The 22574-nt window shown below is 45.2% G+C and overlaps 1 protein-coding gene across 8 annotated transcripts in view; it reads left to right on the forward strand.

The window, feature by feature from the left end:
• TBC1D1 (TBC1 domain family member 1) overlaps positions 1 to 22574 on the forward strand; it is a 224150-nt gene that overhangs the window by 66349 nt on the left and 135227 nt on the right. The window contains exon 1 of one of the 8 annotated variants that reach the window (XM_082611487.1): positions 19813 to 19947. The exons of 6 other annotated variants lie outside the window; for them this stretch is intronic. In XM_082611487.1, coding sequence (XP_082467613.1) covers positions 19918 to 19947 — 30 coding nt within the window. In that variant the 5' untranslated portion in view covers positions 19813 to 19917. Of the gene's footprint in view, positions 1 to 19812; positions 19948 to 22574 lie in introns of those variants that run through there. One more of the 8 variants, XM_082611488.1, reaches the window with a different exon arrangement.

A 22574-nucleotide genomic window follows, 5' to 3' on the forward strand; every position in this document is an offset into this window, starting at 1 on the left:
AGGGGACGCGGGTTTGTGCCCCGGTCTGGGAGGATCCCACGTGCCGCGGAGCGGCTGGGCCCGTGAGCCATGGCCGCTGAGCCTGAGAGTCCGGAGCCTGTGCTCCGCAGCGGGAGAGGCCACAACAGTGAGAGGCCCGCGTACCGCAAAAAAAAAAAAAAAAAAGTACATTATAAATTAGGAAATGCTATAAATGTTGCTGTTTGTTTATTGGTTGCCCTCCGCTTTACCTAAGTGCTTTTGATCATTTCAAATGCCTGAACATGGGCATTAGCTCCATTTTATGGTTGTGGAAATAGGGCTTGTTTGTTAAGTAAACTGGCCCAAGTCTCCAGGCTCACAGTATGCTGTGTGCTGAGACCCCGCCCAGCTCTATCTGACTTGGGGCTTCCCTCTTTGCACGAGGTCGCATGGCTCCCAGATCATGCTCTAGGCATGTAAGTTAGTTATTACGACAACAATTTCTGCTATAATTAACATTCTACTTAAATATAAAGTGGGTCATGTTCCTTCTTATTCTCCGGAACTGTCGCCTGGTTCTACCCTCCTTCCATACTGAGGCTCCTACTCTGGGGGATGTGTGAACAAGATTTGCTCCCGCAGAGAAATCAGCAGAAAGGAAGTAGCAAAGGATAAAGGAGAAAAGGCCAGGGTCAGGTCAAGAGCTTCCCACATTGTCTCTTTCCAGTCTTACAGGAACAAGGTAGAAGCCTTAAGGAGGTCCTAGAAGCCAAAGGAGATAATCAAGAGAAGACTGAGAGTGAAGTGGAATGCTGAAAAAATAGGAAACACATTTGCAGGTTGGACTAACATTGATTATCTTAAAATGTCCACATGGTTAAATAATATTCATGAACTCTCATCTTGCTTCTAACGTCTTATAACTTAAAGCAGTTTTATGCCCATGTCTTGGATTCTGTACAAACTTTTGGTAGATGTCTGATGTAAATCTAGATCACCTGCGAGGCTTGAGGAGTTGCTCTGTGATTGCTGAATTCCAGGATTTAGTGAGCTTTCTAAATCAGGAATTGGTATTTATTTTATGTGTTAGTAGTTTTGCCGCTGCTATTGAAAGTGGGTGATAGTTATGTCTCTGAGCATATTATTTCACAAAAAGCCAGCTAGATATGGCTGCTTAAGAACCATATGAGGCAGCCAGAGGCCAAGGGTCCAGATTCCTTCCCAAGCAAAGGATGCTCAAGAGTTGACCTCCAGAAGAGATACAAAGTCTCAGTCCTAGACTGCCACACTGTTCCTTATAGAAGAGTCATAATTTTGTGACCTTCTCTCCCCCTCACATTTCTCCCTGGAGGTTTGTTAAGTTTAAAAATTCGAGGGCTCCCCTGGTGGCGCAGTGGTTGAGAGTCCGCCTGCCGATGCAGGGGACACGGGTTCGTGCCCCGGTCCGGGAAGATCCCACATGCCGCAGACCGGCTAGACCCATGAGCCATGGCCACTGAGCCTGCGTGTCCGGAGCTTGTGCTCCGCAGTGGGAGAGGCCACAACAGTGAGAGGCCCGCGTACCGCAAAATAAAATAAAATAAAATAAAAATTCGAGACAGATCATAAAATGTTTGAAAAATAATTTTAAGTGGTTCTTTATTCACATTTTTTTGAATCTAAAGGTCATCCTTGATCATTCTCTCTCACTCATACTCTACCTTCCATTTGTGAGTCCTGTTGGTTCTGTTTCCAAAATATGTCTTGAGTCCATCTGCTTCTACCTAATTTTCACTGTCATTATCCTGATCCAAGCCACCATCACAATGGCCTCCTAACTGGAGAACTGGTCTATTGTTCCCACCTCTGACTCCAGTATTCCTTTCTCTATTTAATGGTCAGAGTGACTGAGTAAAGAATTCAATCATGTAACTCCACTACCTAACCCACCAATAGTTCCCCATGACATTTAGAAAAAAGTACAGCACCTTACCATAGCCTTCAAGGCCTTGAGAAATCTGTCCCTTGCCTTTATCTTGAGCCATTTTCTACCTGACTCTCTCTGCTCTACCCACAGAGATACTTTTTTTCCTTTCATTTTCAGAGCCTTTGCACAAGGTTTTCTCCTAACTTGTGCCATGGCTGACTCATTTGGGTCTCAGTTTTAGTGTTAATAGAGGCCTATTGACTACACATTCTAAAGTAAGTCCCTTGCCCATGAGCCTTTCTCTCCCACATTACCTTGTTCCCTTCCTTCATGGCACTTAGCCATACTGTGTAATTACACATTTCGCTGGTTTCCTTATTTGCTTATTGCCTGTCTTCTCTACTAGATTGTGAACCCTATGAGGGCAGAGACCGTGTCTGGTTGGTTCACCATGAAGACTAAGTACTTACTCTTTCCCAGGAGCTGACCCTCTGGTGGGTTCTCTATGTAAGTAATCTTTGTCTTGGGTCAGTGTGCCAGGCAAAGATGAATTTCTATTAGGTGTGGGCATAAGCTCCTGCCTATCCATTGCTGCCTTCACCAGAACTGGGTTTCATCTATGAAAGAGGACATGATATTGTGTGAATGCCAGGGCCCTGTTCTCCTGCAGCTTTCATATCTCTGTGTTTCAAACTCAGGCCAAGCACCCCAGGCATATCCTATGACAAGACTGGAAGTATTGCTGGCATCAGAATCCCTGGGTCTTAACCCCACCTCCTCCACTGACGGGCCATGGACTTTGTGCAAGCTATGTAACTTCCAAAATTTTACCTCTAAAACTGTCATTAGAGACACTAAATGTGTCTAAATTCTGTTAAATGTTTAGATGTTTAATGTTTAAATGTTAAATATCTAAATTCAAATGAAATTCTCAGCTTAATACACAGTAAGCACCTAAATGATATTTGTTACAGTAGAAGCTGAATAAATATTTGTTCAATGAATGAATGAATAAATTTCTTAGCCTCTCAGACTTCACCTGTAAATAAAGAGGTTTAACAGGATGATAACTTTCCAGTCTGTGGATTTAGTTATGAGGATGTTAATAGTTGTGATAATTTTTGGTTATTATTTTGATTTTTTTTCAGGATTATTATGAAGAATGATACAAAGTCAAATTCTAAACTGAAATAAAGCAAGTTGAACAAAAAACTGAATAGAAATGAAAATGTTTTAAAAATCACCCTAGGGCTTCCCTGGTGGCGCAGTGGTTGAGAGCCCACCTGCCGATGCAGGGGACATGGGTTTGTGCCCCGGTCCGGGAAGATCCCACATGCCGCGGAGCGGCTGGGCCCGTGAGCCATGGCTGCTGAGCCTGCGCGTCCAGACCCTGTGCTCCGCAACAGGAGAGGCCACAACAGTGAGAGGCCCGCATACCGCAAAAAAAAAAAAAAAAAATCACCCTAAATCCAATGATAACCTGGTCTTTGATTTAAAGTATGTCTGTCATCAGCACAGGGCTTGCAGCTTCTCTGAGGGTCTTTAACATCTCCAGGACAGTAATTAATCATTGAGTGTAGGTATCTCTTCGGCAATGAACATGAACTCTTCTTTTCAGACATCTGTTTGCATATGCTGCCCTTGGCCTTGGAATATGAAACCATTACGAAAACACAAGCCAGGTCCTCTGCTAAAGTCAATAAAAAAGCATTTGGTTGAAGGTGTGCATATTTAAGAGACTACACTCATCTTTTAACTGATTATCTTAATAGTATTGCTTCTAAATAATTGTTAAGTCAAAGAACAATTGGTAAGAATTAATATCCAGAATATATAGTGGATTTCTACAAATCAATTTTTTTAAAAAAGACAACCCAGTAGAAAAATGGCCTGACAATGTGAATAGGCAATTTACAGAGGAGGAAACTTGAATAGCCATTTGACATATGAAAAGATGGGCAACTCACTAGCAACCAGGGAAAGGCAGACTTATTTATTTATTTATTTATTTATTTTATTTTTATTTTTGGGTGCATTGGGTCTTCATTGCTGCACACGGGCTTTCTCTAGTTGCGGTGAACGGGAGCTACTCTTTGTTGCGGTGTGCGTGCTTCTCGTTGTGGTGTGCGTGCTTCTCGTTGTGGTGTGCGTGCTTCTCATTGCGTTGGCTTCTCTTTTTGAGGAGCACAGGCTCTAGGCACGGGGGCTCAGTAGTTGTGGTGCTTAGTTGCTCCACGGCCTGTGGGATCTTCCTGGACCAGGGATCAAACCCATGTCCCCTGCATTGGCAGGCGGATTCTTAACCACTGTGCCACCAGGGAAGTCCCAGGAAAGGCAGATTAAAGTGAGAAAAATAACATATCACACTGTAGATTAGCGAGATTTAAGAGCTTGGTAACATCAGGATTGGCGAGGATGTGAGGAAACAGGAGCATAAGCATGCAGGTGGGAGTATAAACTGGCCCAGTGGCAGCAGAATGTGGCCATAAGCGTACAGCTGGAGATGTGAATACCCTTAACCCAGCAATTCCATTTCTAGGGATACATCATGGACACGTGCATGAAGAGACAAGTATAAGGGTGTTGCTGCTATGGCAAAAAAAAAAAAAAAGGGAGGGTGTCTAAATTTCCATCAAAAAGGGAAGAGATCATTAAATTGTGCAATAATCATGCAACTTAATACAATTGAATACCATTCAGCAGTTAAAATAACACAGTGCTGAATATAAAAAAGCAATTTCTAAAAGAATATATACACTATGACACCATGTAGGGAAAAATGTAAAAGTACAAAATGCTACTTTATATTGTTTGGGAATTGATACCTATGTGGTTAATATATAAAAACAGAGGCGGGGGAAGATACACCCACTGCAGGATGGTGGTTACCTCTGGGGATGGAGGGGAAGAGCTCTATAAGTAACACTTTACTTCTTTTAAAAAAATGTACATATGTGCAAAATATTTAAAACTGTTAAAACTGGGTGGTAACTACCTGCGTATCTGTCATATTATTCTATTTAAGTTTTTTGAAATATTTTATAATTAAGGAGAAAACCTTAGAAAACAAGAATGCCATACGTAATAAAAAGTCCAGTATCATTGTAGATTAGTGATCATCTTTTACCCTGCAGTGGGTAGTTTCTACTTGGCCTTTGGGTGTGTCCTTAAGCCCTTCAGCTTCATATGCTGCTTGCAAGTCTTAGACCACTCCCCACCTCCACACACACCCCCTCCGCCACCCACCCCAAATGCCTTCTCTGCATGCTTTCTTAGCAACTTCTCTTTTCCTTCTAGCGGCACTTCTCACTTGGTCATGCAGTTTCCTGTTTGCTTGCTGTATGGGCCCACTGGATCCTATGATGTTCCTCTGGGGGGGCGGCTTGTTTACTGTAGCATCCCTAGGGATGGGTGTGTGAATGTGCGCCATAGATATTTATCAAGTGACTTCGTGAATTAATGGAGATACTTAAGTGGCTTAAGTTCCATTGCTGTGCACATGGTGGGCCAGGGTTGGATACCTGAAATCACTGCTGGTTGGATTAAAACTATAAAGCAGCATTTGTTGGCTCAGAGGAGCTCTGTGCCTCTTTCTTGGATTTGGCCAGCTGTGGACCCTTGGAGAGAAAGGGCACGGTGATGTTTTTCACATAAGGAAACCTTGTCCTGGATCCATTGATATATCCAATCCAAGAATCAGATTCTCATTAAGCTGTGCAGGGGCCATACCCCATCCAGCTGAATTTCCTGGGCACTGGGAGGTCAGGGTCCCCAGCTCATCCGCCAGGCCAACTTTTCACAGGGAGGACCACTGCTCCCACCTCCCCCACACCCAACAGCCCAGTCCATGCTTTGTTCTGGCTTCAGGTCAGGTCTGTCTTGCCAGCCCCCAGCATGGCCTCATTGGGGAGGCTGCTGCAGCCTCACTTCTTTCTTACTAGCCCCTGGCCCAGCTGGACCCTTGGGAAGGTCCCTGCTGCCTTAGACTCAAAGAGAACTAGCTTTTCTTCCTTCCCTTTCTCTCTTATTCATTTGTTTTTTTGTTTGTTTGTTTGTTTTATTTATTTTATTTTTAGCTGCATTGGGTCTTTGTTGCGGTGCGTGGGCTTCTCATTGCAGTGGCTCCTCTTGTTGCAGAGCACGGGCTCTAGGTGCGCGGGCTTCAGTAGTTGTGGCACGCGGGCTCAGTAGTTGTGGCACATGGGCTTAGTTGCTCTGCGGCGTGTGGGATGTTCCCGGACCAGGGCTCGAACCCATGTCCCCTGCATTGGCAGGCGGATTCTTAACCACTGTGCCACCAGGGAAGTCCTCTTATTCATTTGTTGATTCATTAAAATTTGCTGCCATTTCAAGCTCACATCCATCTAGTCTAGCTGGCATTGGCTCAGCCCCTGGCTCTAAGAGAGAGGCAGAACTTCTGCCCTGACAGAGCCCGCTGTTGGCTGCAAGCTGGTGGCTGTCTCGAGAACCTCTGTTGGCCAGACTAGATACCTGAAATCTTAGAGCACAAAGCTCTGTGTTGATAGCGCTTAGGGCCATTTGCTTTCCTGACATTGCAGAGAGAGCCTCAGCTCTACCCAAGTAAGACCTTGGGTGAATGATTGATTTTACATTGCTCAACCTCTGCTTCCTTGCTTGCAAAATAATAAATAACAGCTTGCAGCAGAGTTTTGAGATATTTAGGGTAGTGAAGTAGTTAAGTTGACATAGTGCTTGAGCCCGAATCTTGGTTCTGCCCCTTCAGTTTCCCCATCCTAAACAGGGTAATCCGGGTCACAGCCTCATGCACTGTAAATGCTTAGAGCAAATGCCTGATCCCTAAAGAGCACAATTCAAAGTTTTGCTGGTGTTAACAGTGTCAGGTAGACAGTAAGCACTCAATACACATCATGTTCTATTACTATTATTAGTACTTGTCTTAGTCTGTTAGAGATGCTATAACAAACATGCACACAAAAAATATGTATATATATACACACACAGAGAGACTGGGTTGCTTATAAACAGCAGAAATTTATTTCTCACAGTTCTGGAGGCTGGGAAGTCCCAGATCAAGGTGCTGGCAGATTTGGCTTCCTAGTTCATAGACGGCTGTCTTTTTGCTGTATCCTCACATGGTGGAAGGGAAGAAAGATCTCTCTGGGGTCTCTTTTATAAGGGCATTAATCCCATTCATGAGGGCTTCACCTTCATGACCTAATCATCCCCAAAGGCCCTGGGGGATTGTTTTTTGTTTTTTTAAAATAAATTTATTTATTTATTTAATTTTGGCTGCGTTGGGTCTTCGTTGCTGCGCGCGGGCTTTCTCTAGTTGCGGTGAGCAGGGGCTACTCTTTGTTGTGGTGCGCGGGCTTCTCGTTGCGGTGGCTTCTCTTGTTGCGGAGCACGGGCTCTAGGTGTGCGGGCTTCAGTAGTTGTGGTGCGAGGGTTCATTAGTTGTGGCTCGCAGGCTCTAGAGTGCAGGCTCAGTAGTTGTGGTGCACGGGCTTACTTGCTCCACGGCATATGTGGGCTTCCCAGACCAGGGCTGGAAGCCATGCCCCCTGCATTGGCCGGCGGATTCTTAACCACTGTGCCACCAGGGAAGTCCAGGATTGGGTTTTAACATAGGAATTTTGGGAGGATGCAAACATTCATTCTATAGCATTCTGTCTCTGATCCCCCCAAATTCATGTCTTTCTTATATGCAAAATACATTCATTACATCCCACCATCAACTCAAAAGTCTAAAGTCCAAAGCCTCATCTAAATATCATCTAAATCAGGTACGGGTGAGAGTCGAGATATGATTCAGCCTGAGGCAAATTCTCTCTAGCTGTGAACCTGTGAAATCAAACAATTTACGTATTTCTGGGGTACAATGCTGGGCCAGGCGTGTGATAGACAATCCTATTCCAAAAGAGAGAAATCAAGAGAGAAGAAGGTGATAGGGCCCAAGTAAGTTGAAACTACAAGGCAAACTCCATGAGATCTTAAGGCTTTAGCATAATCCTCTTTGGCTTGACTCTCTGCCCGTCAGCCCCACTGGGGCACAGGTCCCACCTTCTGGACACAGTGGGGCAGGTTTACCCCTACAGCTTTTCAGGGAGGGGTCTGACCCCCAGGGCTCTGGGAGGTCCAGCCCCCATGGCTTTGGAGTTGTGAGCGTTAATGAGAATATATGAAAGCACTTGGCGTGTAATACGTGTTCAGTGGATGTTGTTCCTTCCTGACCCTCGATCTTGGAGAAGGAGTACCTCAAACAGGAGGCAGGTGACCCCTGCACTGTACTGTAGGCATTTGTTCTTGTCGTCTTTTCCCCTGAGGCAAGAAACCAACTGTAGGTTGGAAAAGTTCCAAGTTGGCACCCTTGAGACCTTGAGACTGGGGAGCTGGTATGTTTTATTTGTACCTTGACCCTGAGCTAAGGTTGCCAGGAACAAACTCATCATGGGCATTTAATTTAGTACATATTCCATAGCGTTCCTGAGGGAAGGTTGGAAGGGACCTTGGAGATCATGAGTCTAACCTCCAAAATTTACAAGGTGAAAACAGGTCCAGAGATGCAACATGAGCTTCCTGAGGTCACACAGCCAGTCATGGGCAAGTAGAAGCTAGCTGTGCCCACCTGGATGCCCAGCCCCCTGTTCCTGCTGGGCTGTCTCTGAAGCCACGCTGCCTCCGCAGAGAGAAAGGCTCCAAAGGGCTGGGTGCAAATCAATCTGATCACTTTAGATAAATCCTGACCATCACCTGAAGGTTGAATTTATCTTAACCTCACTCAGCATAACCTCTACCATGTTTGAAAAACTCCAGGTGAGGATAGCCGTGTTCAGGCTTCTCCACTTACAAGCAAGAAACGGAAGGTGATTCCAACACAAATGGAAAAGAGAAGCCATTTCCTCCTTCTTGTATCTTCTCAGCCTTTGCATTTCCTGTCAAAGCCAACATAAGTTATATACCTTCCCCAGCTGTGAATAGAGACCAGGAAGCAGGTGCTGGTTTATTTTATAACCTATGCATTCCTTTGCTAAGGAGTGAGCCCAGAGAGACTGTTTAATCTTAAAGTTTTTAGAGGGGCATGGACCTAAGAACATAGCACGTGGATCTTAGCTTCTGGAAAGTATACTCGTTCGGTGCACCTGAGCATTGCACCGAGCAGAGTCAGGCACACGCCTCTTGGGGAAGTGTGAGTGTACATGGCTCGGTGGACTTTTTATCGGACTCTCAAGCTCTGGTGAGGAAACAGACACGAACTGTTTTACATGACTGTGCAGAGTGCGTGGCTCTGTACCAGGAACAGGTATCCGACATGGAAGAGTCACTCTGCCCCTTTCTGGGTGCTTGCTGTGCAGTTCTGATCCAAAATACAGAAGCACACACACAAAATACTGAGAGCATTGACAGGGAGTTTCACTGATGTTTAAAACTTGGTTTTTTTCAGGGGGTTTTAAAGAACAGTTTTAGGTTCACAGCAAAATTGAGCAGAAGGTATTTCCCATATAACCCCCACCCCCACCACCACCAAATGCATAGCCTGCCGCGTTATCAACATCCCTACCCCTCACCAGAATGGTACATTTGTAACAGTTGGCAAACCTTCACTGACACATCATTATCACCCAAAGTCCATAGCTTACATTAGGATTCACTCTTGGTGTCGTACATTGTATGGGTTTGGACAAATGTATGTATAGCCATACATCCATCCATAATGATGGATATGTATCCATCATTATAATACCATAAAAAGTACTGTCACTGCCCTAAAAGTCCTCTGTGCTCTGCCTACTCATCCCTTCTCTCCCACCCCCAACCACAGGCAACCACTGATCTTTTTACTGTCTCCATAGTTTTGCCTTTTCCAGAATGCCGTATATAGTTGGAATCATGCTGTATGTATGTAGTGTTTTCAGATTGACTTCTTTCACTTAGTAATGTACATTTAAGGTTCCTCCATGTCTTTTCATTGCTTGATCACTCATTTCTTTTTAGCACTGAATCATATTCCATTGTCTCTATGTACCACAGTTTATTTATCCATTCACCTCCTAAAGGACATCTTGGTTTATTCCAAGTTTTGGTAATCATGAATGAAGATGCTATAAACAGCGGTGTGCAGGTTTTTGTGTGGACATAAATTTTCAACTCAGTTGGGTAAATAACAAGGAGTGCGATTGCTGGATTGAAACATAACACATTTAAAGAACTGGATGAAATTGAACAAATAAATTGTTTTAAAAGTGAGAAATCACTCTAATCAAGGGTAAACTAAACCACTTTTATTGGGGGAAAAAAGGAAATTATGATTTACTATGAAAGAAGGGGAAAAGGAAGCTTTGGTCTGATTTTTATTCACTAATAGATTTGACCAGGAAACAGGAATTGACATTTTTCAGTCTAATTTTTTAAGGAAAAACATAACTTTCAGTGTAGGAAAAAAAAGTTATTTTTCTGGTGAAATTAGTGCTATGCTAAGTGGTGTTTTTCATGTTCCTATTATAAATTATAATTAAAATATCTGAGTTGAAAGCTAAGCATCTCTGTTTAGTTTTAACACAGGGTGAGGATATCAGAAATCTTTTGACTCCAAATTTTCACTGTGTTTTCTTTTATGAGCTCATTGCCACTGGGTTTTTCCATGAATCTGAAACATGTGTGTGCAATACTTTGGAAAGATTATTTGCTTAAACTTTATAGACTGAGCTAAAAATAGAAAAACACTGTTTCTATTTTTGGAATGTCTTACCAGCTGAAAAGTGAACACAGTTACTGTATATATTAAGCAAAATATTGAGACGAGAACAGATATTTCAATAGCAGAATATATTAATTTAGCTGCTTTTGAAATGTCACAGTGAAACGAATTGATTGTTATTTCTACTGAAGAGAGAAGTTTGCATCATAAAGTAAATTTCTATTCTAATAAGACTGCTGAGTGCAGAGAGAAAAAATGGCAACCCCAAAATGTTCACTGGTGTGAACTTTATTTTGGGGGGGATTTGTTACTCTCTCATTCCCTCTAGAGCTCTAGAGTTACAAGTCCAATGGCTCCCTTTTTACACTGCAGAGACTTCTCAGGATTTCTAGCTGGGCTTCATCCAGTTTTTATTTTTTTCTGGCTGTGCCTCACCGCTTGCGGGACCTTAGTTCCCTGACCAGGGAATTGAACCAGGGCCCCTGGAAGTGAAAGCGCCAAGTCCTAACCACTGGACCGCCAGGGAATTCCCAGCCAGCTTTTAATTTTGCAATGTAGTGAAGGTGGCTGGAGCTTGAGAACACTAAAAATGTTCTTGTTAAATTTGTTTACTGTTACTCTGGCTAACAAACTACAACTTGATGCACAAAATCAAAACATGACATCAGAGACCTTAATTTAAACGTCGACACAGCTCTGTCAAAGTAGAGTGTTCTTCAGCTAATTCCCTGAATGTATTGTCTACTTCCAAATAAATCTTCACAAAATTTTTTTGTCTCTGTTTTTTCTTTTTTCTTTTGCCCTACCCAGGTACTTGGAGAGTTTCTTGCCTTTTGGGAGGTCTGAGGTCTTCTGCCAGCGTTCGGTAGGTGTTCTATAGGAGCAGTTCCACGTGTAGATGTATTTCTGATGTATATGTGGGGAGGAAGGTGATCTCCACGTTTTACTCTTCCGCCATCTTCCTCAACTCTCCAGTCTTCACAAAATTTATCTTTCCACTCTGTACTTTCACTTATTCACCAATTTATTGAGCATCCTTTGCTCTCAGGTTGGTCTTCAAATAGTCTTGCCACCCAAAGACTCCATTTTGAATCTGGCATCATTTAAAATGTGAGTACAAGTGCGTGCCTGAGAGAAAGCAAGAGATGTAGACAGGTAATGAGACACAGTATGTGTGGGGAAGAGAAAAGCGAGATTAGCAGTGTGAGTGAGCAGGATCCATTTCTTAGTGAGGAATATCTGAACTCTCTGAAAGTGTGACAGGCCAGTAATGCTTGTGCACACCAAGTCTCTGACCGGAATGACAGGAATTTACCAGCGAAACTTGGATCATTCTCGGCATGGCTTATAGAGTGAAAGTAACAAATGGAGCACAGTCATACCGCTAGACATAGCAACCCATAAAAAGGGAGAGGAAAATATTGAGATATGTCGGGGGACCCACCCATGCCAGAATTAGTTTTGGCTAACACACAATCTCTTCTTTGCTCTCAACTGTTTGTCTATAAACCCAGCCACGAACTTGAGATCTCCAGCCCATCACTTCTGTTCTGTTTCTGTATTTACAATAGTCATACTGTATTAGGGGTCTCCAGAAAACCAGAACCAATAGGATATATTAGAGAGAGGTATGTAAGAGGAGATTTATTACAGTAATTGGCTCATGTGGTTATGGAGACCAAGAAGTCCCATGATCTGCCATCTGTAAGCTGGAGAACCAGGAAATCCAGTGGTGTATTTCAGTATAAGTCTGAAGGCTTGAGAATCGGGAGGGCTGATGATTTAAGTCCTGGTCTGAGTCTAAAGGCCTGAGAACCAGGAGCACTGATGTCTGATGGCAGGAGAAGATGGCGGTCTCAGCTCACGCAGAAAGAGAGAGAGAGAGAGCGTTCTCTCTTCCTCCATCTTTTTGTTCTATTCAGAACCTCAATGGATGGGATTATGTCCACCACACATTCATGAGGGCGATCTTCTTTACTTAGTTGACCAGTTCAAATGCTAATCTCTTCCAGAGACGCCCTCACAGACACATCAGAAATAATGTTGACCAGCTATCTGGGCAGCCCTTAGTGACACATGAAGATTAACCATCACACATACCCATCACTAACCTACAACAATCACCGCTACTGCTGCTACTGAAGTTTCTTCTTCTTCTTCTCCTCCTCCTTCTCCTTCTCCTTCTTCTCCTTCTCCTTCTCCCTCTCCTTCTCTTTCTCCTTCTTCTTCTTCTCCTTGTCCTCCTCCTCCTCCCCTCCCCCTCCTCCTCCCCTCCCCCTCCGCCTCCTCCCCTCCCTCTCCCCCTCCCCCTCCCTCCATCTCCCCTCCCCTCTCCCCTCCCCTCCCCCTCCCCCCTCCTTCCCTCCCTCTCCTCCCTCCCTCCTCCTCCTTCTTCTTCTCCTCCTCCCCTTCCCTCCCTCCCCCTCCTCCTCCCCTTCCCTCCTCCTCCTCCTTCTTCTTCTCCTCCTTCTCCTCCTCCTCCTCCTCCTTCTTCTTCTTCCCCTCCCCCTCCTCCCCCTCCTTGTCCTCCTCCTTATCCTATAGCTAACATCCGCTAACATTTTCTAAGCACCTACTGTGTGCAAGGATTCAGTCTGAGTGCTTTATATGCATCCCATTTAATCCTGAAACTAGCCCTTTGAAGTGTGGGTTCCATTATTATACAAGCTTAGGGAGGTAATTTATGTAAAGTCATTAAACCATCATCACATAGACGGATTTTAAAAATTGAGATATAATTCACATGCCATGAAATTTGGGGGTTTAGTATATCCACAAAGTTGTGTAACCATAACATAACCACTATCTAATTCCAAAATATTTTCATCACCTCTAAAAGAAACCTCATACTCTTTAGCAGTCACTCTCCATGTTTCCTGCTCCCCAATCCCTGGAAACTACGAATCTTTCTGTCTCTTTCGATTTGTCTATTCTGGATATTTCTTTTTTTTTAAAAAAAAATAAATGTATTTATTTATTTTTTGGCTGTGTTGGGTCTTCATTTCTGTGCGAGGGCTTTCTCTAGTTGCGGCGAGCGGGGGCCACTCTTCATCGCAGTGTGCGGGCCTCTCACTGTTGCGGCCTCTCTTGTTGCAGAGCACAGGCTCCAGATGCGCAGGCTCAGTAGCTGTGGCTCACGGGCCCAGTTTCTCTGTGGCATGTGGGATCTTCCCAGACCAGGGCTCGAACCCGTGTCCCCTGAATTGGCAGGCAGATTCTCAACCACTGCGCCACCAGGGAAGCCCTGGATATTTCTTATAAATGGAACTATACAATATATAGTATTTTGTGTCTGGCTTCTTTCACTTAGCATAATGTTTTCAGGGTCCATTTACGTTGTAGCATGCATTGGTAATTTATCACTTTTTATGACCAAATAATATTCTGTTGTGTGGCTACACTATCCATTCATCAGTCGATGGACATTTGGGTTGTTTCCACTTTTTAGCCATTATGAATAATGCTATTGTGAACATTCATTACAATTGTTTTCATGGACATATATTTTCAATTCATACAGAGGGACAAATTTCATGGCTTTTTTGGATTTGATAGTATCTCAGCAAATATTTTTTCTGGGGACTTCCCTTGTGGTGCAGTGGATAGGACTCCGCGCTCCCAGTGCAGGGGGCTGAGGTTCGATCCCTGGTTAGGGAACTAGATCCCACGTGCATGCCGCAACTAAGAGTTCTCATGCCACAGCTGAGGAGCCTGACTGCCGCAACTAAGAACCGGTGCAACCAAATAAATAAATAAATATTTAAAAATATATATTTTTTCTGGAAACAAATTTTTATGTCAGTGAGGGATGACTGCACACCCCCAAACTACCATTTACTAAAATGCTCTCTCTGCAATGTGAGCTCTGATTTCTATTCTATCTGTCCTGGTAAGGCTTGATTTTCAGAGATGAGCACCAATCCTTCATGCCAGCTGGTTCTTCTTCTTGGAAACCCCACTCCCTCATCTCCATCTGTAAAAGTCCTGATGTCTTCCAGCCAGGATGCTGGCTCTGCCTTTGCAGCCGGAAGTTATCTTTCGTTCCTTTGGGACTCGGTGGAGCTTCACCTGGGCCCTTCTCTTGGCACTTTTCACTCTTCCCTGCTACGCTGTGTGCCTATGCTTCAGGTCTGATCATCTTTGCTATTCCTTGCTAGGACACGTGTTTCTTTACACAATAGGTGCTAATGAATATTCACGAACTGAGTAGATTCTTGATCAGTTGCTGTGATATCGTGATTTATAATAGGAAATATATTTTTGGGCTTTGTCCCCCTTTCCCGAACAGAGCTCCTAAAACCCTTGGAATTTCCTGCGAAGAGAACAATGAAAGTGTCTTTTGTTATGTTAATCAGTTGACTTTTGGAAAGCCCCTAGGTCCCTTTAGCATGCAGGTTGGTTGCTAGGGGAACCAAGCTTGTGATTAGAGGGTTGAAACTTTCAGTCCCACCCCCTGAACTCCAAGGAAGGGAGAGGGGCTGGAGAGTGGGTTCAATTGCCAAAGGCCAATGATGTAATCAATCATGCCTATGTATGAAGCCTCCATAAAAACCCAAAAGGATGGGGTTTGGAGAGCTTCGGGGTTGGTAAACAGGTGCAGGTTTGAGGAGAGTGGTATTTGAGAAAGAGCATGGAAAGTTCCCCCCGCTGCACCTTGTTCCCCATAACTTGCCCTGTGCATCTCTTTCATTCTGCTGTCCCTGAGTTATATCCTTTTATAATAAACTGGTGATCTAGTAAGTAAAATGTTTCCCTGAGTTCTGTGAGCTACTCTAGCAAATTAATGGAACCCAAGGATGGGGTCATTGGACCTGGTTGGTCAGAGGCACAGGTGACACCCTGGACTTGGGATTGGTGTCTGAAGTTGGGAGGGAGGGCAGTCTTGTAGGACTGAGCCCATATTCTTTGGGATCTGATACAATCTCCAGGTAGATAGTGTCAGAATTGAGTTGAATTGTAGGACACTTACCTGGTGTCCCAGAATAGCATGGTGATGTGGGAAGAAAAGCCAAAACAAAACACATTGTAACTGCTGTTAGAATCCTAGTTACCAAGTGCCAAGGGGTTCTGATTCACTTGAAACCAAGTTGAGTTTCCTTGTGGAGCTGGTGTCACAATGGCTCTATTTTTAACCAGGTCTTGTGGTGGGGAGGAACAGGTTGCAGAGTGAGGTCATGCTTCCTACCTCTGCGCCCTCCACATATCACTTGGTGGAGAGCAGCCTGTCAGCATCTCCTGAACTCTCAGGAGGTATTGCTGTCCTTGACCCTTGCTCCTCTTCAAAGGAAGACCACAGAAGGGCAGGAGTGTCAGATTTATTCGGAGAGTTATGGTCAGGCTTAGTAGATGAGCACCTCTTCCAGTTCCTGGGTTCACCTCCCTTTTTAGTCCTCCTCTAATGTCTCAGGAAAACTGATGGTGAGACATTAAAGCTTCCTTTTAAAGTTACTTAGACAGTAGTCTCAGATTTTCTGTAGATCCTACTTATTTAGATCTCTGCAGTCCTATTCAGATAGGCCTATTGCTCTCCACAGAGCAACTGTTGTTTTTTTTAGTTTTTTTTTTAAACAAGGGATCTAGAACTATGCAAGCGGTTCTCAATCCTGGCTGATAATCAGAATCTCTCTCTCTCTCCCTGCCCGCCCCCCCCCCCCCCCCACACGATACACACTCCTCCAAGCTCACACATTTTGCTTGGCTGGGTGGAGTGTTTTAATAATTGAGCATGCATTCTCCAAGATGCCACAGTTCATTCATTCCTTATTGTCTCACACCTGGCCCTCTGCACACATTTATATGACCTACCTGCTCTTTGAGGTCTCTGAGCATTCCACCCTGCCACAGAGCAGCCATATCATCTGCCCTCCTTCCTCACCCACTCGCCTTGTCATCACAGGTAACTGATAGAAAATCAGGGCTGGGAACCATCAGCATCTTTGAGCAATGATTATTCTGTCTGTAAGCGTTCTCGATTCTGGCTGAAAAAGAATCAATGGGGAGCTATTAAAAATTACCCATGCCCCCTCTACATACAGTCCTTCCCTGGGGGAATATACAGTTTCTTAGAGAAGGATACATTTTTCAGATGGGAGAAATAGATTTTAAGGAAAATTGTTTTGAATGTGAGATCTGTTAGATGGTCTGAGGTAAAAGTTTCCCTTTAATGAACTTCCAGATTACAATAGAATTTCTGTTGGCAAGCTACATGTTGGCAGGGCATGAAGAACTTTCATGTAATATTTAGTGTTAGAGCCCCAGACATTACTATCAAGTCCACCCACTGGAAAGGTTCTTACGTTCCCATTAAATGAGTGATTCTGCCCAGATCAGGCAGGGAGACCTGGAGCAGATGGAGATGGAGACCTGAGTCTAAAATCATGTAAGGTTTAGGCAAGTGCAAACCAGAAACTGCAGGAGACTCCACATTGATGTGTATATACATGGAGAATTGGGTCCAAGTTTAGTTATTTAATTAATTAATTAATTAATTTTTGGCTGCATTGGGTCTTCATTGCTGTGTGCCGGCTTTTCTCTAACTGCGACCAGCGTGGGCTACTCTTCATTGCGGTCATTGCGGTGGCTTCTCTTGTTGTGGAGCACAGGCTCTAGGCGCACGGGCTTCAGTAGTTGTGGCACGTGGGCTCAGTAGTTGTGGCTCGCGGGCTCTAGAGCGCAGGCTCAGTAGTTGTGACACACAGGCTTAGCTGCTCCACGGCATGTGGGATCTTTCCAGACCAGGGCTCAAACCCATGTCCCCTGCATTGGCAGGAGGATTCTTAACCACTGCACCACCAGGGAGGTCCAGGGGTCCAGGTTAAAACAATGAAGCCTGGATGTCCCTATTTCACCTGTCATACTGTAACTGTCATATTCAGGATTTAGTCTTAACCTTTTTTTTTTTTTTTTTTGCAAGAAGTGCAATTTTCCTTCTAAATTTAATGTAATTTTTCTTTTTTGCCTTCTTACCTCCTGCTGAAGAAGTAGAAAGTTTATCTCAGTCAGTTGGAGGTAATTCAGGTTTCTGTAGTCCATTTCGGGTTCCCCTCATCCTTTTCCCCTGAGCTGCTTCTCAGTCCTGGGCATTTTCGTAGAGCTCAGGCTAGGGATTGGAGTGATGGTGTGTGATGACATTTGTCAACCATCCAGTTTATCATGCCTGGTCCTCAGCTGCCCAGCCACTCCCATCACAACGATGTTGCTTCCCCGTAGTTCTCCAGGTCTCTCTCTGCTGAGCTAGTTCATGCCATCGCAAGGATGAAGGACAGTTTTAGCTGTTCTCTCAAGGGGCTGTTGGTCAGTTACATGTTTTTAAGGCCAGTGTCAGTGAATGTCATATACTAGTGCATTTCAAACTTTATGTATATCCTAGGCACCTGAAGTCATGGTAAAATGAAGGTTCTGACTCCGTAGGACGGGATATTAGGGCAGGGTCTGAGAGTCTGCATTTCTAACAATTGCCAGGTGATGCCAAGGCAGCTGGTCCATGGATCACACTTTGAGTAGAGAGGCTGTAGTGGCCATAAAGGCTCTTACTTTGATGGAGCTCTCAGCCTCTATCTTTTCCGCTTGCTTGGGGAAGTAATGTGATAACAGAGAAAGATTTGCTTAAATGGCTGCAAATGCACTCCCATTTTCCACCTCTTAATTTCTTTTGGGAACAATCACTGCTGAAAAGAATGAAAGAATAGCACTTCCCTAAGATGCTCTGAAGGCCCTTTTCAAGTACCCAGGTAGGCTTTGTTAGAATGCTATCACTCTTGACTTTCACCATGCCTTTATCATTTATCTTGTTCCCATGTACCCTACCTGGGAGGAGAAAAAAAAGATGACACCCCTCCCTGCACCGTGGCTCTCTCTTGGTATTTATGTCCTTGTGTAATCCCCTCACCTTGAGTGTGGACTAGACTGAATGCGGCATAAGTCTTGGGATGTCACTTCTGAGATTAGTTTATAAAACCATTGACTTCCTTCTTGGACACGTGCTTTTTCTTGGATCACTTGTGCTAGGGGATGCAGGCTGCCATATTGTGAGTAGCCCTACGGGGAGAACCACATGCTGCAGGAAGAAACTGAGGCCTTAAGTCCAAGAGCCTGCAAGGAACTGAATCCTGGGAACAACTATGAGCTTGAAAGTGGATCCTTCAGTCCCAGTCTTGAGATGACTGCAGCCCTGGCTAACAGACCTTGAGTCAGAGGGACCAGCTAAAATGCTCCCCGGATTTTTGACCCACAGAAACTGTTGTTTCCAGCTTCATAGTTTTGGGGTAATTTGTTACGCAGCAATGGATAACGAATATACCCACCTAACTCAGATGCCAGGCATTTGGGGAACTTCATTAAAGTATCCTACTGGCCTGTCATAAAGATCAGGCACAATTAATATGACAAGAGGAAGGAAGCAAAATTATGGGGTTAGGGTGGCTATTTGGCTTGAGGAACTCAGTGAGTGGCTCCACATGACACATATATTTACACATTGGTCATTAACGTGTCCTTTGGCCTTTTTTATTTTTCCAATGTGCAACTCTTGGGTGTCTGAGTTCGAAACTCAGCTTAACCTCTGTAGCTATAAACTGACTACACTGCTTATCATCTTGCCTTGGGAGAGAAGAAAACTGGTGAAACCAACATTTCTCACGTTGCTGAAACCTCCCAGCTGGCAGGAACTGAAGGTTCTTTTTCCACTGCCCCTTTTCTAGTCTCAACAGCTGAGTTTTTTGGCTCCAAGAAAACCACCTTTGATTATATAAAGGTATTAGGAGTTAGGGGAACACTAGCCCTTTTGTTACCAGCAATCCGGAGCGTTTAGGAAGAAACGCTGCGGGGGCGACGGTAACCCCTGGAACGCTGGGCGGGCTTTTGTGTTCGCTCCAACTCTGGGGCTTTTACCGAACCTCAAGGAGAGGAATTCTTAGTTTTCTGCAAGTTGGGCGAAACGGACCCCAGAGGCCTAGAAAGCCGCGTCCCTAGCCCTTAGGGCTTATGACTCCTCCCCCGGTAGCCGCGCAGCCAGGGGCGTCCCAGAGGAGGGCGACCCCCGTGGGTCCCAACTTCCCGCCGCGAGCCGAGCGTGGGGGTGGGCGGGGTGGGGGCGGGGTCGGCCGCGCTCCCTCCCCTCCGCTCCCCTCCCCCACTCTTCCCACCCACTTCCCTTTCTCGGCCGGGCAGCCCTGCGGGCGCGACCTCTCGGGGCAGTGACGAGTGGGGAGGAGCCCGCCGCCGCCGCCGCCGCCGCCGCCGCCGCCGCCGCCGCGGGGGGAGCCATGCCCGGGCCCCGCCGCGCCCCGAGCCCGCCCCCGGCTGCCCGCCGCCCCTCGGGCCGGCGGCGGGAGTGAGCCGGAGCTTCGGGCGACGAGCCTCCGCCCGGCCCGCGATGTCACCATTGTTCAGCTGGGTGGCCAAGGTAGGCGGCGTCGGGGCCGCGTCGGGACGGCGCCCTTTACGGTAGCTGACGGCCCGGGAGCCGGCGTCCGGGCGGGCGCGGCTTGGGGAACCTTGGTAACCGTCGGGCCGCGGGGAGTCCGGAGCGCGGAGAGCGCCCGCGGCCTTGGGGGGGAATCCGACCGCGGCGCGGGCTCCCCGCTGCCCGAGGCCGCCCCGCTGCCCGAGGACCGTTGCCGGAGAGCGGCCAAGGCGGCCCGGGCCGTTCACCAGGTGGTTCTCATTCATTAGCCTTTCTTCCCCTTGGGGCGAACGGGCCAGTGGCGTCACGCCCATTTCACAGGTGGGGAGAGTGAGGCTCGACGCAGGGCGGGTGGGCTTCTCCGGCTCCCGAAGTCCCCCCACCCTCACGCCGCGGATTCACCGCGAGGTGTTTCCCGGCGGCGGGACCTCGCGCGTCAGCCTCCCGGGTACAGGTTTGTGCTTGGTTGTCTGGGATAGGGCACTGAGGATTCCCCAAGGCTGAACTTGGTGCGCTTAGAGGATGTCTTTTGTTTTTAACTCGCTGGTTTCCAGGGGCAGGTTTTGGAGTTTGAATTTTAGTACATGTGCTGCCGAAGCGAGCACGGAGTCTGAATTTTAAACGTAAGTTCTTTTTATTTCCTTAAAGTTTTATTTTCAGAACATTGGCGCCTTCAGAATCACTAAGCGTTACGAGTCCGGGCCAATTCCGCTATCGCAAAACTGAAGGGATTGGAGTGGATTTCTAGAGTTCTCATCAGTTTGAGAAGGCAGTACTGGAATAATACCCTCCCGGAGTACCAGGTGTTTGTGTGTTTTGAATGATGCAGCTCTCAAAGCTTCCACAGGTCGGCGGGTTAATGGGGCACCTTCCTTGCGCCCCACGGGTTCCTCTCTTTGCCAGCCCCTTCGCAGAGCTCGCTCTTGGTGTATGGCAGGTTGGTTGAGCAATAAACTCATAATGGGAGAACCTGTTAGCCGTTCTGTGACCCTTTACAAATAATAGTTAGGTGGTGATATCTCTAGTTATGATGCAGCGCTTTTAGAGTGTTAAAATACATTTTTATAAATACCTATTTATGAGACAGATAAAACTTTGCCTATCATTTAAGTGGTAATAAACTGGAGACACAGAAGCCGGATAACACTAGTTACTAGACGGGCACTACCCATCCTCACCAGAATCTTCACTTTCTGAGACATAGCTAGTAGTAAAGTGAAGTGACTTTCAAACAAGTTGTGAGCTGTTATAAGGTAGTTTTGTACTGAAGAAAAAATAATGCCCAGGTTTTCTGGCTTGAAGTGATAGCTAATTGGCTTTTATAAATAATGCTAAAATTTAAGAATGTTATATAGTTTAAAAAGTAATTCAGGGGTCTTCCCTGGTGGCGCAGTGGTTGAGAGTCCGCCTGCCGGCCGATGCAGGGGACACGGGCTCGTACCCCGGTCCGGGAGGATCCCACATGCCATGGAGTGGCTGGGCCCGTGAGCCATGGCCGCTGAGCCTGTGCATCCGGAGCCTGTGCTCCGCAACGGGAGAGGCCACAACAGTGAGAGGCCGGCGTACCGCAAAAAAAAAAAAAAAAAGTAATTCAGGGTGTGTATATTACTCATTCTCGGTTGAGGACTTGAGTCTATTTTTGTTATACACTGCGAGGCCAAAAGAAGGAAAAAAATAGACTCATTGTGTTGTTTTATTCGAAAATCAAGAGGTAAATCTAAGAAAACCTTACTGCTAGTACTGTTTTATAGTTTTATTTACTTTCCTAAAACATATTTAATAAGATCCTTTTCACTTATAGGAGTGAGGTGGACTTTTGTTTACATTGGCCTACAGAGGTGACAGTGAAAACAGCAAGGGAAAGCCTTATTTAAAAAAGAAATCAAGGATTGTCAGCTTTCTGCAACTGGCAGTACTTTTGAAAAGCTCATGTAAAAAATGAACAGCATGTTGATAATTTGATCTGAGTGCTGAATCATGTTATTCCAAATTTGTTTAAACTACAGAACAACAACAAAAAACTATGAAATGTTTTTCGAGTAAAGTTATGTCAGTTGTCAGCATAATTTTAATAAGTGTAGTTCTTTTGTATTTCATTTTTTCTAGGTGTTGTGCTATTGTAAATTGCATCTTGTAATTGATTTTTGTAGACACTGTGTTATTCTGTGAGAGCTTTTAGAATATGAGGGTACTCTTTGAAAGTTCATTTCTTGGGGTTATAGATTATAAGAGTGGCTCTCTATGGAACCTGTTTGGTGTTCAGTTCAGAGACAAGTCATTAACACACTTTGCATTTTAGACTAGGAAATGTTTTAAAAGTATAAACAAGAGGCACAGATAACACACAGAACTTCATAGTCCCAAAGTACATTTATATTAGATTTTAGAATGACCCTTAAAGAACACATAAATGCATATGAGCACACACCTCACACAAACACTTGCACATATAATTCCTACTTTGACATTTGTAAACTGCGGACCAACACCTGTTAGGGAAGAAAGGGAGTGGGTGTCACTTGATGCAGGTGGTTACCCGAACATTAACTTGTTTTTCTTGGGTGCTGCATTAGTAGTGTGTGAATACTGAACATGTAGAGTAATTTCATGGTGTAAGAATAAAGCTA

Source organism: Mesoplodon mirus (genome assembly GCF_964341445.2).
Source record: "Mesoplodon mirus genome assembly, chromosome: 2".
NCBI classification, from domain to species: domain Eukaryota; kingdom Metazoa; phylum Chordata; class Mammalia; order Artiodactyla; family Ziphiidae; genus Mesoplodon; species Mesoplodon mirus.